Genomic DNA, 15,463 nt, shown 5'->3' with positions numbered 1-15,463 from the left:
AAGTCAAAACAGCCACTGAAAACACCCCAGATGCTGTCTGACAACAGCTGGACTGTCGGGGAGTCAGGTGAATGCAGTCTGCTGACCCTGGGCAGGAAGAGGACAGCCCAGACTGTCACATACCTTTCACTGAAAGCTGATAGAGCATTTTATCCCCCTCACAGATGCACTGATAACTTGCAGCATCATCCATGGAGACGCTGTGAATTTTCAGGGTGTGTTTCTTCCCCACAATGTGCAGTTCCTATTTTTCACTGGCCTTGAGCTCCTTCCCATCCTTCATCCACTCCACAGTAGCACCTGTGTCTGAAAGCTCAGCCTGCAGTTTGGCTTCCTCACGCAGCGGAGCAGAGATCTTTTCTACATCTTTGCTCTTCTTGGTAAATCTCACTGCAGCACCTGTCAGGAGCAAAGGCCTCGTTATTTCAATTTATATCAGGCTAACGTGGTCAATGTTTGCTGCAAGATCTCTGAAAAAGTATCACCTTCTGTTCCTGCACTCATAACTGGGTCAGTGCTGAGCAATTCAAGATATTTCATTTGGTCTTCTTGCCGGATTTACTAAGTAGAAATCAACCAAACATCTCCTTCTACTGATTAATAATGCTCTAAACATGCTTCTGCGGAGGTTTCCACCCAATGACAAACAGCTCCTCCCATAATGAATCTTTATTTGTTTTATTTTGTCATGCAAAGCTGATTGATAGAGATATTATTGGAATGATTGCTCCCCTACTTCTAAACTATTCCAGTGCAATCAGAAAGGCTGTCTGAACCTGGAGCTGAAAGTACTGCTCTATGGTGATGCAGTGGTAAACCTGGTGACTGAAGGCACTGGCCAGTAGCTGTGAACTGCAGACATTCATCAGCTGGCATGGAGCAATCTGGTTCAGATACCAAGCAGCTGGGTAGATTGGCTTACCCTACGCTCAGTGCTATCATGTTTAGGTCATTACCAGGACTCACGTCAGTCCATGGGATGCAATTTCAGGTATTTGGTACAGTCAGTGAATGCCTGCAGCCCCAGTTCTAATCATCAGATCACAGCAACTATGCCTTGACTGGAAGAGGAAAGGAGAAGGATCAAAGCAAATACCTCTCACTCTCATCTTGGTGCTGACATCAACATTTTTGGCAACAAATTTCACTTCTGCTCCATCCTCGTTCTTGGTGACGTTCTTTATGATTAGGCTGTGAGTAGTTTGGGTTCTCTTGATGATCCAGGTCTCGCTTTCCTGTAAGACTTTACCACTGAGGTACCAAGTGCCGCGACACGTTGTTGTAAGGTCAATAGTAAACATGGCATCCCCTCCAGGTACAGCTTCACCAGTTGTTAGGGGGGATTTCACAACCAGGACTGGTTCTGAGGAAGAACAACATGAATGTCTTAATGCTCTTTAGATGCAAGTCTGGTATCTCATTTAGAGATGGAAGATTAAATCATAGGGACATTTCTACTTCTCCCTTTGCATGAGTGCTGGAAGAAGCACTTCTATGCTTAAGATCTGTTACAGATCTTGCACATATGAGATATCAAAAGATAAGGATATTCATGTCCCTGTCACAGAAACATAACTTGTATCACTTTAGTGGTAGCTGGAGGTTGATAGGAGATAGGAGAACTAGGAATAAGGGAAAGCCTTTGGTGTGTTAATGCACTACTATCCTTAAAGTCAAAGGAAGCATCTTTAGGGAACCAACACAGCTGCTCAGCATACACTGACCCATTTCCACTGGGGTTTTTGTGCTTACCAAGGTGCACGCTCCCTGGGAATTCCAGAGACTGGCTCTGTCCATGCGCACTGACTGCAGACACTCGGAACTGATCATCAGCCTCTTCAGACAGATTGCTCACCGTGAACTCTGGGACGGGGACATGAGACTCGTGGCACCTCACCCAGGTGAAGCCAGTTAGTTTCTTGCATTCCACGACGTAGCCATTGATTGGAATGGGGCAGTGCATCTTCGGAGGGGCCCATGCCAGCATCACTGAGGTTTCTGTTTTATTTTTCACCACGGGGTCAACTGGGGGCTGGGTGGGAGGTTTTCTGGGAGCTGAACAGAAATAAATACAGAAATATTAGCAGAAGGTCATGTAGGCTGGAAAAGACCTTCAAGATCAGCAGACTCAACTTTCAGCATGACCTACTGAGTCCCACCATTAACTACTGTGGTACCTGAGGACATACATGACAAGCTTATTCCTGCAGGTATTTGCATAAAGAATATATTCACCCTCTGGTTGCTTCGGAACATTTTATAGGTTAAAATCCCATCAGACTTTTTCACTGTGTGCAGCCACTGATACAGGCAGGAGGCTGGGAATTACCTGATGGGCTCTAGTTACAGACTACTGACACAGTCAAGGATTGATTTCATTTCATTTTGGCCATCAGAAAGTTTGGTGTCTGGTTTAAGTCACCCAATTATAATTTAAGACTCCAAATATAATCATATGGAGAACAGTGCATTTAGGAGAACTCATCTCATCTTAATAAACCTGAGTGAAATCACAGAATCATAGGATCATGGGAGGGCTTGGGTTGGAAGAAACCTTCAAGATCATTAAGTGCTAGATGCCAAAGGTCCCACTAAAATAGCATGAAGCCGAAAGCTAGACGCTGGTATCAGATCTCCTGACCTTACCATCAGAAATTGAGATGTCATATTTTGCTCAGAGGTGCCTGCTTGTAGGAGGGACAGCTTCCGAGCTTTTTCTGCTCCAGAAACCAGCTCGAGCTTCAGAATTTAAAAAGCAGTCAGAAATTAAACTGAGCTTTGTCACCTCCATCAAATAGAAGGAGTGGTTGGGTGGTACAGCTTTCCAAATAACTTAGAAACTGTCACAACAATCAGATGCCTACCTTTTCTTTTTGAACTTGTTAATACATAGAGCTTAATAGCATCAGAATGCCCCAAGCACTTCAGATAACAGGACAGCTGTAAACCCTTCTTTAAGGATTCCTTTGTTTAACCACTGAGTAACTGTAATTCAGTGGTGCTGGTGGGAGAAGTGAAGTCTTAATCTTCCCAGATGGAGAGTAGAGTTGATGTTCACATGCAGACTGGTGCTGCAGCAGAGCCAGAAACCACTCATTTGGGAAACACAGCACCAAGAAAATAATGTGAATAGCTTCATAAAATCAGGCAGCTTCACCCAAATTTCATGGCAGGTCCATTATTCTTCCTATTTTCAGGAAGAAATGTTTCCCCTGTTTCTTGTAGTTTTATTTTCTCCTCCTTTCCAGCAAGCAGCTTTGTAGCTTACAAATTGTTTTCTAATCACCTCCTGGTGTGGACAAATCACACAGGTTTTACTCCATGTTTTACATAGTTAGCATTTTATATTTGTTCCAGTATGGAACTGTACAGTCATAGAATGGCCTGGGTTGAAAAGGATCTCAAAGATCACAGAATCACACAGAATCACAGAATCCTTCTGCAAAAGAAAACACAAAAGCTACAGGGACTTGGAACTACTTTGTATATCGAGATCAGAAGGAACTGAGAAGTTTTCAAGTACAAAGAACTTACTTTTCCAGATTGCCTTTTCCAGACTGCTGTTCCAGCAGTGACAACAAGCGCAGGCAGCCCGGAGGACATGGCTGACATCGATGATCGACTGGCATGGATCAGCGAGGATGAGTTTGGGCACAGCACAGCTGGCAAGGGATGCTGGGGTGGCTGCAGCAAGACAAGAGCTCCTCCAGCCTGAAGATCTCCATCACCAGAAGAAAAAGGACAGGGTGAAATTAAGGAAGACGCGCAGACGAGAAGAGCAGAAAGGGAGATGAGGAGGGAACTTGGTGGGGTGGCAATTCTTGGGGAGAAATTGTACTCTGATAATGTTACACTCTGAAATTCAGTGTTGCAATTTGGAGGAAGGAATTATTGGGGTGGGAATCTGGGGGGCCGTTGTAATACCAGAAGAATTTTACAGAGCAGCAGCCATGCATCAAGAGAAGGGCTTCACAGAGCAGCAGCTGTGGAGGGAGAAACAGCATGAGAACCAAGGACACCTCTAGGAAAAGAATGAGTAGCTCGGGGCTTTCAACGGGGGTTTTAGGGTTGTTATTGCAATAGCTTTCCTTCAATTAGTGTGTGTGGTTTTTAAATGCCCTCGTCTGTCTGCTATAAAAGCATGGCTTTTCGGGCAGTCGATGGACGCAGCCATATTTAACCATACTGCTGTCTGGCTGTTTGTCCTAGCGGGCTGACCTTTTGCCTTCAGGTTTGCCAACTACTGTCTCAGGAACCAGAGTTATTAGGCATTATCCAGGTTATCTTGTGCTTCTACTATGTTAATAGATTGGATGTGAATCCAATGGGGTCTGATGTTACAAATGGTGCTGGAATCTGCGGCAATAATCATTGAATGTATTAGTAATGCTCGGTTATGATGCTATTACCTCTCTTATATCCAACTAATTTGGATTTTTCAAATATGACCACGCAACACTTGAGAGGAAGGCGCACGCTCATAGAACTGAATGGGAGAGTTGATTTCATTTTCCAAGCAGGTGTTCCACTTGGGCTCTGTATCACGCACTGGCCATGCGGATATGGAGTACAACTGGAAGAAATCCCTCAGACCCTGAATGCAGGAGAGAATGTGTGGTGGGTGAGAGAGGAAAGGTGCACTTTGAAGCAGGGGACGCCCTGCTGGCACTGCCTGCCACATCCACCACCAACACGGTTTGCTCTTTATCCTGCTCCACAGCTGCTGCTCTGTCAAGTCCTTCTCTTGATCCATGGCTGCTGCCATTCTTCTTGGATTACAACAGGGGGCTGGGAGGTTTTTGGCAGAGGGAGGGAAGTTGATTGGGGGTGGGAGTTTGAGGGGGTGGGATCAGAAAGGATTGTTAGGATGGGAAATGGTTGGGAATACTGTCATTTCTTGACTGTTTGCTACGTTCAATGATTACATGTCTTTGCCATATTTCTGCCTGCCTGCGGCCGTTCCTTCAGTTACAAAGCCCACCTCCCCAGGCCCCCGGGCCCACCTTCAGGGCAATGTGAAAGGGCAGCAGAAAGGGCAGTGTCCCAGATCTGCCACCACCATTGGACCCATCCCTCCCCTCCTCAGTCAGTTCTGCGTGGGAATGGAGGGATGAGAAAGGGGGATGGACGGGAATTCTGGGAGAGCTGAGTGGCTCAGCCTGGAGTGGAGGAGGCTCACTGCCATCCCAGACACAGCCATCAGTCCCCAGGTGCAGAGAGGACTGAGCCAGGCTGCACCCTGCAGCACCCAGCAGCAGGATCCCAGTCTGAGGCCTGCCTAGGTCGTGTGGCTGCGCTGCAGGCTGAGCTATGGAGAAAGCCCCACTTGGAGATTTCTTCGCTCCCTGAATGTTCCCCCCTTTCTCCATCTTGCTCTGCTCCATCCCCAGCCGCAGCCCGGCGTCCCCGACATGTTGCTGTGCTTGCAGAGCTGGACTTGGCCCTTGACCTGTACAGGCCCCTGTCCCCACCTGTCGGATATCCACCTTGCCTTCTCACCCCTCTCTCTAGATCCAGTTCATGCCCCATCTATCTCACCTCCATGTCCCACCTACGTCCTCTCTACGTCTTTTGGTCTCCCCCAAACCACCCTCACGGTGCCTTACCTCCTGGCAGGCTCAGGGAAGGAGCACCCGGTGCCCTGAGCCCACAGGCCCAGCCCTGCACAGCACTGCACACAGCACTGTCATGGCGGCGCCCGGTGCTGCCGCACAGCATCCTGGGAGTGGTAGTTCCTGCGGGGCCTGCAGCTCTCACACACTTGCTCTCACACCTACTTGCACTCACACACTTTTGCTACCCCACTTCTCCGCACACTCCTGTGTACACGCACTTCTGCAGCTGCTTTTCCCATCCAGCAGCCGGCAATGCTCCAACCTGAGGCGTGCCTGGCTGTGAGAGGAACGTCTCAGTGGAAGCGTGGCTGTTCCTCCCCTCTGACGGGGCAGATGGTGTAGGATAGAAGAGGAAAGCAGAATGTGCCCACACTTTCTTTGTGGCTCCTAGTTCCTGTCTTATGGTGGGAAACGAGCTGAGCCTCTCTGCCTCTCTATGATGCTCAGCTCTGTACCTCTGCCATCATCTCTATACACAGATGTTTCTTGATGCAATGCTCCACACAATGAGCCTGCAGATCCCAAAGGAATCCTTGGCTGCTCTCCCCCACATGGAGGTTGCAGGGTGCTGGGCCTCCTGCCTGTACTTCCTTCCTGGCGTCATTTGCAAGACCCTGTATGTAAAAGGGATATCGAAAGTTTTCCTTCACCAGACACCAGCCGTACCAGCACCTCAGTGTACCGAGGTACCACTGGGACAAGGACAAATAGGCTGTGTAAACTCCCCACTCACTAGTGGAGAAGTCAGACGTTTTATAAAGGAATTGAAATCCTCGACTGAAGATCCTATAAGAGTAGCAGAACAATTAGATCAATTTCTGGGGCCAAATTTGTACTCGTGGATGGAAATGATGTCTATTATGGATATGTTGTTTACTGGAGAAGAAAGAGGCATGATTAGGCGAGCAGCTACACAAGAGTGGGAAAAGAATAACCCTCCTGGGCGTCCTGGAGTGCAAAAATAGCCAGTGGAAGACCCCAGCTGGGATAGTAATAATGCACAACATTGGCAAAATATCGGTGAGACATAATAATGGCTGGGATTAGGGAGGCAGTACCCAAGTCCCCAAATCTTACCTAGGCATTTGGGATTCGGCAGGATAGGGAAGAACCCCCCAGTGATTTTCTGGAAAGGCTTAGAGATAAAATGAGAAAATACTCGGGAATGAATCCTGAGGATCCTGTAGCCCAAGGGCTTCTAAAAGTTAACTCTGTAACCAAGGCGCAGCCAGATGTGCAAAAGAGGCTTCAGAAGACAGAAGGATGGAGTAAGAGGTCTCTGGAGGAGATCTTATGAGAGGCTCAGAGCGTGTACGTTAGAAGGGGAGATGAGAAGGAAAAACAAAAGGCAAAGTTAATGGTTTCCATGGCAGAACAGGTGGTGAAACAAAGAATGGGTAATAGGGAAAAGAAAATTGGAGGAAGGTTGTGCCCTGGAGGGAGGCAGGGAGAAGGAAGATCCCAAGGATATCCAGTGAGGCCCCAGTTGCAACCAAGTGTAGGGAAATGCTTCTGGTGTGGTCAGCCAGGACACATAAAGAAAAACTGCACAGAACGGAAGAGAGAGGAAAAGTTACCAGCTACTTTGAATTCAGAATAGGGGGGTCCGGGGTTTTCAAAACTGTGGTCTCACCAGGAGCCCCTGGTAAATATAAAAGTGGAACCTGAGGGGGAAGAATTTGTGTTTTTACAGGGCCAGCTTGTTCATCGCTGGCCCATAAGGTGTCAGGACTCAAATTAAGAAATGAGACCTTAAAGATAAATGGGGTAGAGGGAACTGGGATGAAAGTATCGAGTTGAAACTGGGGTTTAAAGCAATCACAGGACAATTATTCTACGTACCTGATGCAGGGACTAACTTGCTGGGGAGACATCTCATGATGAAACCAGGAATACAAACAACAACGTGTCAAGATGGAATTACTGTATCAATAAATGTATTAACTGAGGCAGATGAGAGAGGGATAGACCCTGTGGTTTGGGTCAAAGAAAGAAATAGAGGGGGATTAAAAATAACCCCTTTGAAAATAAAAATGCAAGAAAAATATGAAGTCATAAGACAGAGACAATATCCACATCCATTTGAGGGACGTATTGGCCTTAAACCTGTAATACAGTGATTACTAAGGGATGGGTTGCTGGAACATGGCTGTCACCTTTCAATACCCCCATTTTGCCAGTTAAAAAAAAACGATGGTTCCTACTGATTAGTGCAAGATTTGAGAAAAATTAATGACATAGTACAAAATATAGTGGCTCCAAACCCATATACCTTGATGAACAAAATCCCAAATGGGAACAGGCAGTTCAGTGTTATAGATTGAAAGGATGCCCTTTTGGTCTTGTCCATTGGATCTGAAAGCAGAGACATATTTGCCTTTGAGTGGGAAGATCCTGAGCGTGGGCAGAAACAACAGTATTGGTGGACAGTTCTAGCCCAGGGGTTCACAGAGTCACCCAATTGGTTCGGGCAAACCTTGGAACAAATATTAGAACATTTTCGGCCACCAGAGGGAGCATTACTCCTACAAGATGTAGGTGACCTCGTGTTGTCAGGGTCAGAGAAAGTGGGAGTTAAAAGAGCCACAAATGAACTGCTAAACTTCCTGGGGAAACAAGGACTGAGAGTATCAAAGAATAAGCCACAGTCCGTGGAAAGAGAAGTCAAGTCTTTGGGACAGCTGGTCTCTGAGGGAATGTATAAAATAACCCCAGGGAGGATTCAGGGAGTTATCGAGCTACCCATGCCCAGAACAAAGAGGGAACTGAGAAAATTCCTGGCAGTAGTAGGATATTGCAGACTCTGGATAGAGGCATATGCTCAGAATATCAAGGGCTGATACCTTAAGTTATTAGATGAAGAACCCAACGTGCTTCAGTGGACTACTGAAGAGAAGGAACTAAGAAAAGAATTAAAACAAGGCCAAATTACAGCCCCAGTCCTAGCTCTTCCTGCCTTGAAGCCCTTCCAGCTTTTTGTTACTGCAGATCAAGGGGCAGCTCTGGGAGTGCTAACCCAGGAATGGGGACATAAGCATCAACCAGCGGCATACCTATCTAAATTGATAGATCCAGTATCACGAGGGTGGCCAGAGTACATCCAAGCCGTAGCAGCAACCGCCCTTCAGGTAGAAGAGAGCAGAAAATTGACCTTTGGAAGGCAATTGGTAGTCACAGCCCCAGACCAGGTTAGAACTATTCTAACTCAAAAACTCATCCTCGCGCTCCCCAGCTGCATGCATACATGCACCACCATTCTTGCACTCCCTGCCTGCACACACACACACACACACACACACACACACACGTACCACCGACACACACATGTGCCACCTCTTCCTTGCTTACACACTGATGCACGTGCAACGCCACCCCTTTGCACACCCCTCCGCTCATATGAATGTGTGCAACCCCATCCTTGCACTCCATGCACATGCGTGCACACGCATTTACCACCCATCCCTGCACACACTCACACACAATCAAAGATTATTAATAAGGGTCCTATGGGAATTCACAGAAGTTGTGGACGCACCCTCTCTGGAAATGTTCAAGGCCAGGCTGGATAGTGCTTTGAGCAACCTGGTCTAGTGGGGGGTGTCCTTGTCCACAGCAGGGTGCGTTGAAATAAGATGATCTCTAAGGTTCCTTCCAACCCAAACTGTTCTGTGATTTTATGAACTTTTAACTTAATATCACATTAAGAACAATGTTCAGAAATGCTCAACACTCACCAGGAAAAACTCATATTAAAATGCTGTGCTGTTGTTTGGATCTTCTCACTCCCTCTGCATTCCCAGCTTTTCCTGCTGCAGTTGAGCTGCTGGAAGTAGGAACTACTTCTATCTGCCCCCTGCTGTTCCTGATACAGGACGAACAAACAGATTTCTCCAACCTGTTACTTCATTTCCATTAAAAAGAATCTTGTAAGCTTAATGGTTTTGTTCTTGTTGCTGTGGGGTTATTTTGTTGTTGTTTATTTGTTTGATTTTTCCTGTCATGAGACATGTATGTCTTCATTTCCAGTAGTGAACTCTGTATTAGGGTCATGACCAAACTTACAAAATAAAAATGTACAGTCACTTGAGAACACCAGGTATGGTATCTGCTTGAGATTTTCGCTCTACAGAGCCCTTAACCTCTATGCCAAAACTTAACTGTTGCAGCAACGTGAAAATTATCATCTCTTTCTGAATGGAGAAAACTTACCCCACATAACATAATTTTCTAGTGCACAGAATGTTAATTTACACTGTTCACTAACGTGAATGAAATGATCAGCAAAATATATTTAGGATGTAAAACTTCACAAGTCAGATAAACAGGACAGCAATCACTATATCCCAGCAGTCTAAAGTCTGTACATATATACTGGCAGCAGCAAGACCAGCAGATTTTTATTCCCCATCCTGCAGCAATCTCCATTCCACTTCAAAAGTTTCAGTCGCAGTAGATAGCAAGCTGGATTTAGGATGAGGTACAGTGTGCCAAGAGCTATGACAACCTTTTGTGAGCTGCAGACTTGACTGTCTCACTCCAGAAGCACTTCCAGCAAACACTAAAAGCTTAGCTCATATTTTCCATCATTTTGGTTCTTAGAGGAGTACTGGTCATGTTGAGAACATGTCCTTCAATACAGATGTCTTTAACTAGTTCCTTTTCCTGTTCAATCATATAAAATCACACACAAATACATGAGTATCTTTCTCCACCCCAAAAGTAATTCTGACATAGAGCTGCGGTGCAGGCATTGGACACTGAGCAGAACAGGAGAAGAGCAGCAGACGGGAAGAGCGGATACAGGTAAGACAGAACTAAAGAAGAGCAGAAGAGAGGAATGAGAAAGGATGCAGGTAAGGAAGAAGAGCAGCGGACAACAGGGGCAACACAGGAAAGGAGCGGAGGCAGGCAAGGCAGCAAAACAACGGGAAGAGGAGATGAGCAGAAGAGGAGAAGAGCAGAAGAAAAAGGAGAGGGTGAAGGTAAGGAAGACGTGCAGACGAGGAGAAGAGCAGAAAGGGAGATGAGCGGATAGAGGTAAGGCAGAAAGTCACAAGTGGAGAGGAGCTGAAGAGGAGAAAAGTGAATGGCTGTTTGGCAGAAGGACGGAAGACGGGAAGAGAGGACAGCGGTCAGTGAGAAGTGCAGAAGAGAAAAAGAGCAGAAGGGAGGAAGAGAGGGCAGAAGAGCAGAGAAGGAAAAGCAGCCTGGAGCAGAAGAGCAGAGAGTGGTGGGAAGAGAAGAACAGTAGAGCATGAGAGGTGCAAAGAGGATGCAGTGAAGTGGGAAGAGCAGATGAGAAGAACGGGAGAGGATGCGGGTAAGAAAGAAAAGCAGAAGAGGAGTAGACATGCAAGAGATGAGTGAGCATCCAAGGAAAGAAAAAGAGCAGAAGAGCTGAAGAGGAGAGGAGAAGAGTCAGGGAGAAGAGCTGAAGGTTGGATGGTGGATGAGGAAAGGGAAGCAGCCAAGAGGGAAGAGCAGCAAAGACAGTGCTGTGTGTTCTGCCCCAAGATACGTTGGAAGCCAGGAGAAAAGGCCCACGCTCTCAGGTTAGAGATGGGACGAAAAGGATGTTTGGGTCTGACCATGGCAAGCCTGGGGGAAAGGGGCTGAGCCCAACGGCCACAGAAGCCCCGTTGGGGGAGGGGCTCCCCTAACTGCCACTCTCCAGCTGTCATGGCAGGTAAGGCAGCAGGCTCCCCCTGCTCCCGTGCTTCAGCTGGCCCCAGCTGAAGCCCCAGATCCCAGCTGAAGCCCCACATGCCACCCTTGTGAGCCACATCTCAGCCCAGCAGCCCAGATCTCAGCCCAGTGCCCCTTCTGGCCTTTCCCCACAGAGAGAATCCCTCGAGGAGCGCTGACGGTGCCTGTGACGCCTGAAGCCACTTTCATTCAAGCCACTGTGCCGCCACCGGACCCCGCCTGGATGCAGCCCACCATCCGCGGACCGATGCCGGTACCACCCCAACCCCTCCCTGTCCCCAGTGCCACCCACCTGGTGCCTCAGGCCTCTGTCTGGCCTGGGGTACCAGGTGTCTGGGGACAGGCAGCACAGCAGCTCCCACCTGGGGGGCTGCCCCTAACTGCGGGGCTGCACTCACCGCTGCTGCAGCTGCTGCCTGGGGGGCTGCACCCACCGATGGCTCCCCCCGCTGCCCCTGCTCACTGCTGGGGACATCCCCTGCTGGCAGGGACGCTGCTGCCCCAGCAGCCCATGGGGCTGTGGCCTGGGGCCATGCCCCATGCAGAGCCCCCGCAGCCCGCAGGCACCTGCCTGCCGCAGGCCCCCGGCCGCCCCGGCCCCCCGCCACTTCTTTTGCAGGTACTGGCACTGCAGCAGCACGTGCTCCCCGTGCCCTGCACCCTGCCCGCCAGCTGGGAGCCGCCCATGGAGCCCTTGCAAGACGCCGTGCTGCTCATGGAGGACCAGGGGCACCCAGCGCCCACCCATGGCTGCCCCCATCCTGACACGGCTCTGCTCACCTGCAGCGCTGCCACGCCGCAATCAGGCCGTGAGTTCAGGGGCTGCAGAGCGGGCGGCTGGCTGTGGAAAGCTGCCGGCATGGCCCCACTGGGGATCTTCTGGCTTTTCCAGCAGGGACAACAAGCGCAGGCACCCCGCAGGACACAGCAGACATGGATCATCTGCTGGCATGGATCGACCACGGTGAGTTTGTTGGCAGCAGAGCTGGCCAGGCTTGGTGGTACCCAGTGCTCCCAGCTGTGGGAGAGCTGCCAGCATTGCCCCACTGGGCAATGGATTTTCTTCCTTCCCCAGAAGTCACATCTGAGATGGCCATCCAAGACGACAGCGCAGACTTTGACCAGCTGCTGACGTGGATCAGCCAGGGTGAGTTTGGGGGCAGCAGAGCTGCTGGGGGGGTGTCTGCACCGAGTGGCTGAGTGGGAAAGCTGGAACTGCCCCACTGGGGATTTTCTTCCTTCCTTTTCCAGAAGAGACACCCAGCAGCAACAGACGTGAGGACGACATGGAAATGGACAGTTTCCTCACCTGGATTCTTGGTGAGTTTGTGGCTTACAGAGGTGATTGACGGGTGGCTGTCTGCACCCAGCAGGTGTGGGAAGGCTGCCATCATCCTTCTGCTCTGGGTGATGCTCTTGCTTTTTCAGAAGCGACGAGTGCTCTGGAGGTCCCCAAGCACAACCAGGGCCTTCCTGCAGTCACAAGAGAGGGGACCAAAGAGAATGAGAACAACACAGAGCACCCTGATTCCCCGGGGGCCAGCAGGGAGCTCAGCAAAGAGCCCGATCCTGAATCAGGGCTCCTCGCAAACCCGCTCTGGCGGCAGCCAGCATCGCCTGAGCTGCCTGAGCCAACCCCCCTGGCTGCCCCCACACCTCCGTCGCCCCGCACTGCACAACTGATGGAAGAAGCGCGGCGGAGGCAGCCCCGGGTGCATCTCAGACGCCTGGCACTGCCACCCGGGTGCATCTCCTGCCGGCTGGCAGACAAGGACAAGCAGCATGGGGACAGCAGCCAGCCGGCCAAGCACCCCGTGCCTCCTCTGATGCAAACTGGACAGCTCATGGAGGAGGCACAGCGAAGGCAGCCCCGAGTGCTTCTCACCCGCCTGGCACTGCCCACCCCCCTGGCTGCCCCCGCACCTCCGTCGCCCTGCACTGCACACCTGATGGAGGAGGCACGGCGGAGGCAGCCCCGGGTGCTGCTCAGCCGCCTTTGACTGCCACCCGGCTGCATCTCCTGCCAAATGGCAGACAAGCAGCACGGGGACAGCAGCCAGCCGGCCAAGTGCACAGCACCCACCTGCACCACCACAAGAGGCCAGAGCAGCGGGCACAAGCAGCACACTGGCAGCCAGTGTCCCCGCCACAACCAGGAAGCCACCGCGCTGCCAGCATGTTCCAGGACACAACCACCGGCGCCAGGCGGAGCTGCCTGTGTCAGCACGGCGGCCAGCAGGAGGACTCGGTGCCCATCACACCCCAACAGCGGCTCCAGCAGGAGCGGACCAAGAAACCGGCCCACTTGGTGGAGCAGGAGACGTGGCCGTAACCGACCAAGGCGCTTCCCTGTAGCCCTGGGCTCCTGGCCGGCCCCCACCACACCCAGAGAGCAGCGGCAGTGTTCCAGGGGCACCAGCACCAGCCCCAGCCCTACCCCTCCCAAACTGGGCTGTCCGCAAATGGCATCTTGGACTGGGGTACTGCGGGGCTCTGAAGCTGATGGACCGACAAAGCGTTGCACTGTCAAAGCTGCGGGCTGGGAAATGCTGGGTGGGGGGTGGGAAATGGTTGGGGGGGGAAGGGGTGGGAATTCTTGGGGTGGCCAATATCAGGGTGGGAATTGGGGGTGGCTGGCAGGTGGGAATTGGGGGTGGGGAATTTTTGGGGTGGGGGAGTGGTTGGGGGGCGGGAGTTTGGGGTGGGAATTTGTGGGAATTGGCGGTGGGACCTTTTTGGGGTGGGCAATGAAATGGCTGTATTCTGCTACTGGTGGGGTGGGAATCTGGGGGGCCGTTGTAATACCAGAAGAATTTTACAGAGCAGCAGCCATGTATCAAGAGAAGGGCTTCACAGAGCAGCAGCTGTGGAGGGAGAAACAGCATGAGAACCAAGGACACTTCTAGGAAAAAAATGAGTATCTCGCAGCTTTCAAGGGGGGTCTTTGAAGGGGGGTCGTTATTGCAGTAGCTTTCCTCCAATTGGTGTGTATGGTTTTAAACGCCCTCATCTGTCTGCTATAAAAGCATGTCTTTTCGGGCAGTCGATGGACGCAGCCATATTTAACCATACTGCTGTCTGGCTGTTTGTCCTAGCACGCTGACCTTTTGCCTTCAGGTTTGCCAACTACTGTCTCAGGAACCAGAGTTATTAGGCATTATCCAGGTTATCGTGTGCTTCTACTAATTTAATAGATTGGATGTGAATCCAATGGGGTCTGATGTTACCAATGGTGCTGGAATCTGCGGCAATAATCATTGAATGTATTAGTAATGCTCGGTTATGATGCTATTACCTCTCTTATATCCAAATAATTTGGATTTTTCAAATATGATCACGCATCACTTGAGAGGAAGGCACACGCTCATAGAACTGAATGGGAGAGTTGATTTCATTTTCCAAGCAGGTGTTCCACTTGGGCTCTGTATCACACACTGGCCATGCGGATATGGAGTACAACTGGAAGAAATCCCTCAGACCCTGAATGCAGGAGAGAATGTGTGGTGGGTGAGAGAGGAAAGGTGCACTTTGAAGCAGGGGACGCCCTGCTGGCACTGCCTGCCGCATCCACCACCAACACGGTTTGCTCTTTATCCTGCTCCACAGCTGCTGCTCTGTCAAGTCCTTCTCTTGATCCATGGCTGCTGCCATTCTTCTTGGATTACAACAGGGGGCTGGGAGGTTTTTGGCAGAGGGAGGGAAGTCGACTGGGGGTGGGAGTTTGAGGGGGTGGGATCAGAAAGGATTGTTAGGATGGGAAATGGTTGGGAATACTGTCATTTCTTGACTGTTTGCTACGTTCAATGATTACATGTCTTTGCCATATTTCTGCCTGCCTGCAGCCGTTCCTTCAGTTACAAAGCCCACCTCCCCAGGCCCCCGGGCCCACCTTCAGGGCAATGTGAAAGGGCAGCAGAAAGGGCAGTGTCCCAGATCTGCCACCACCATTGGACCCATCCCTCCCCTCCTCAGTCAGTTCTGCGTGGGAATGGAGGGATGAGAAAGGGGGATGGACGGGAATTCTGGGAGAGCTGAGTGGCTCAGCCTGGAGTGGAGGAGGCTCACTGCCATCCCAGACACAGCCATCAGTCCCCAGGTGCAGAGAGGACTGAGCCAGGCTGCACCCTGCAGCACCCAGCAGC

General features: G+C 50.4%; 1 protein-coding gene and 1 long non-coding RNA gene across 3 annotated transcripts; one reads left to right on the top strand and one right to left on the bottom strand.

The window, feature by feature from the left end:
* Positions 1–1,802: 1,802 nt before the first annotated feature.
* On the bottom strand, positions 1,803–5,704 carry LOC146759418 (uncharacterized). Its single transcript, XR_014932297.1, has 3 exons — positions 5,607–5,704; positions 3,535–3,719; positions 1,803–2,055 (listed from the first exon to the last, which is right to left on the bottom strand). It is a non-coding gene; the product is annotated as an uncharacterized LOC146759418 (long non-coding RNA).
* A 5,270-nt stretch (positions 5,705–10,974) lies between these two features.
* Positions 10,975–13,796, top strand: LOC146759417 (uncharacterized). 2 transcript variants are annotated; one of them, XM_085510648.1, is made up of 5 exons: positions 10,975–12,130; positions 12,214–12,285; positions 12,397–12,468; positions 12,573–12,641; positions 12,750–13,796. In XM_085510648.1, the coding sequence occupies exons 1-5, from the start codon at positions 11,545–11,547 to the stop codon at positions 13,319–13,321; spliced, it is 1,371 nt and encodes a 456-aa protein (XP_085366774.1). In that variant the 5' UTR covers positions 10,975–11,544; the 3' UTR covers positions 13,322–13,796. The 2 variants fall into 2 exon arrangements, with proteins under 2 accessions (XP_085366774.1, XP_085366773.1); XM_085510647.1 differs by having other exon boundaries at positions 12,214–12,468.
* The last annotated feature ends 1,667 nt before the right edge of the window (positions 13,797–15,463 follow it).

Source organism: Coturnix japonica, chromosome 10, assembly GCF_054131305.1.
Source record: "Coturnix japonica strain WE chromosome 10, WE-NBRP24, whole genome shotgun sequence".
NCBI classification, from domain to species: domain Eukaryota; kingdom Metazoa; phylum Chordata; class Aves; order Galliformes; family Phasianidae; genus Coturnix; species Coturnix japonica.
This window is presented reverse-complemented; position numbering and strand designations above follow the sequence as displayed.

Bases quoted from the DNA above. Each gene is read 5' to 3' on its own strand.
- LOC146759417 (XM_085510647.1), top strand. From the start codon at position 11,545: ATGCAGCCCACCATCCGCGGACCGATGCCGGTACCACCCCAACCCCTC. The intron at 12,469-12,572 runs GTGAGTTTGGGG...TTCCTTTTCCAG, and splicing joins GCTGACGTGGATCAGCCAGG to AAGAGACACCCAGCAGCAAC. The intron at 12,642-12,749 runs GTGAGTTTGTGG...TTGCTTTTTCAG, and splicing joins TTTCCTCACCTGGATTCTTG to AAGCGACGAGTGCTCTGGAG.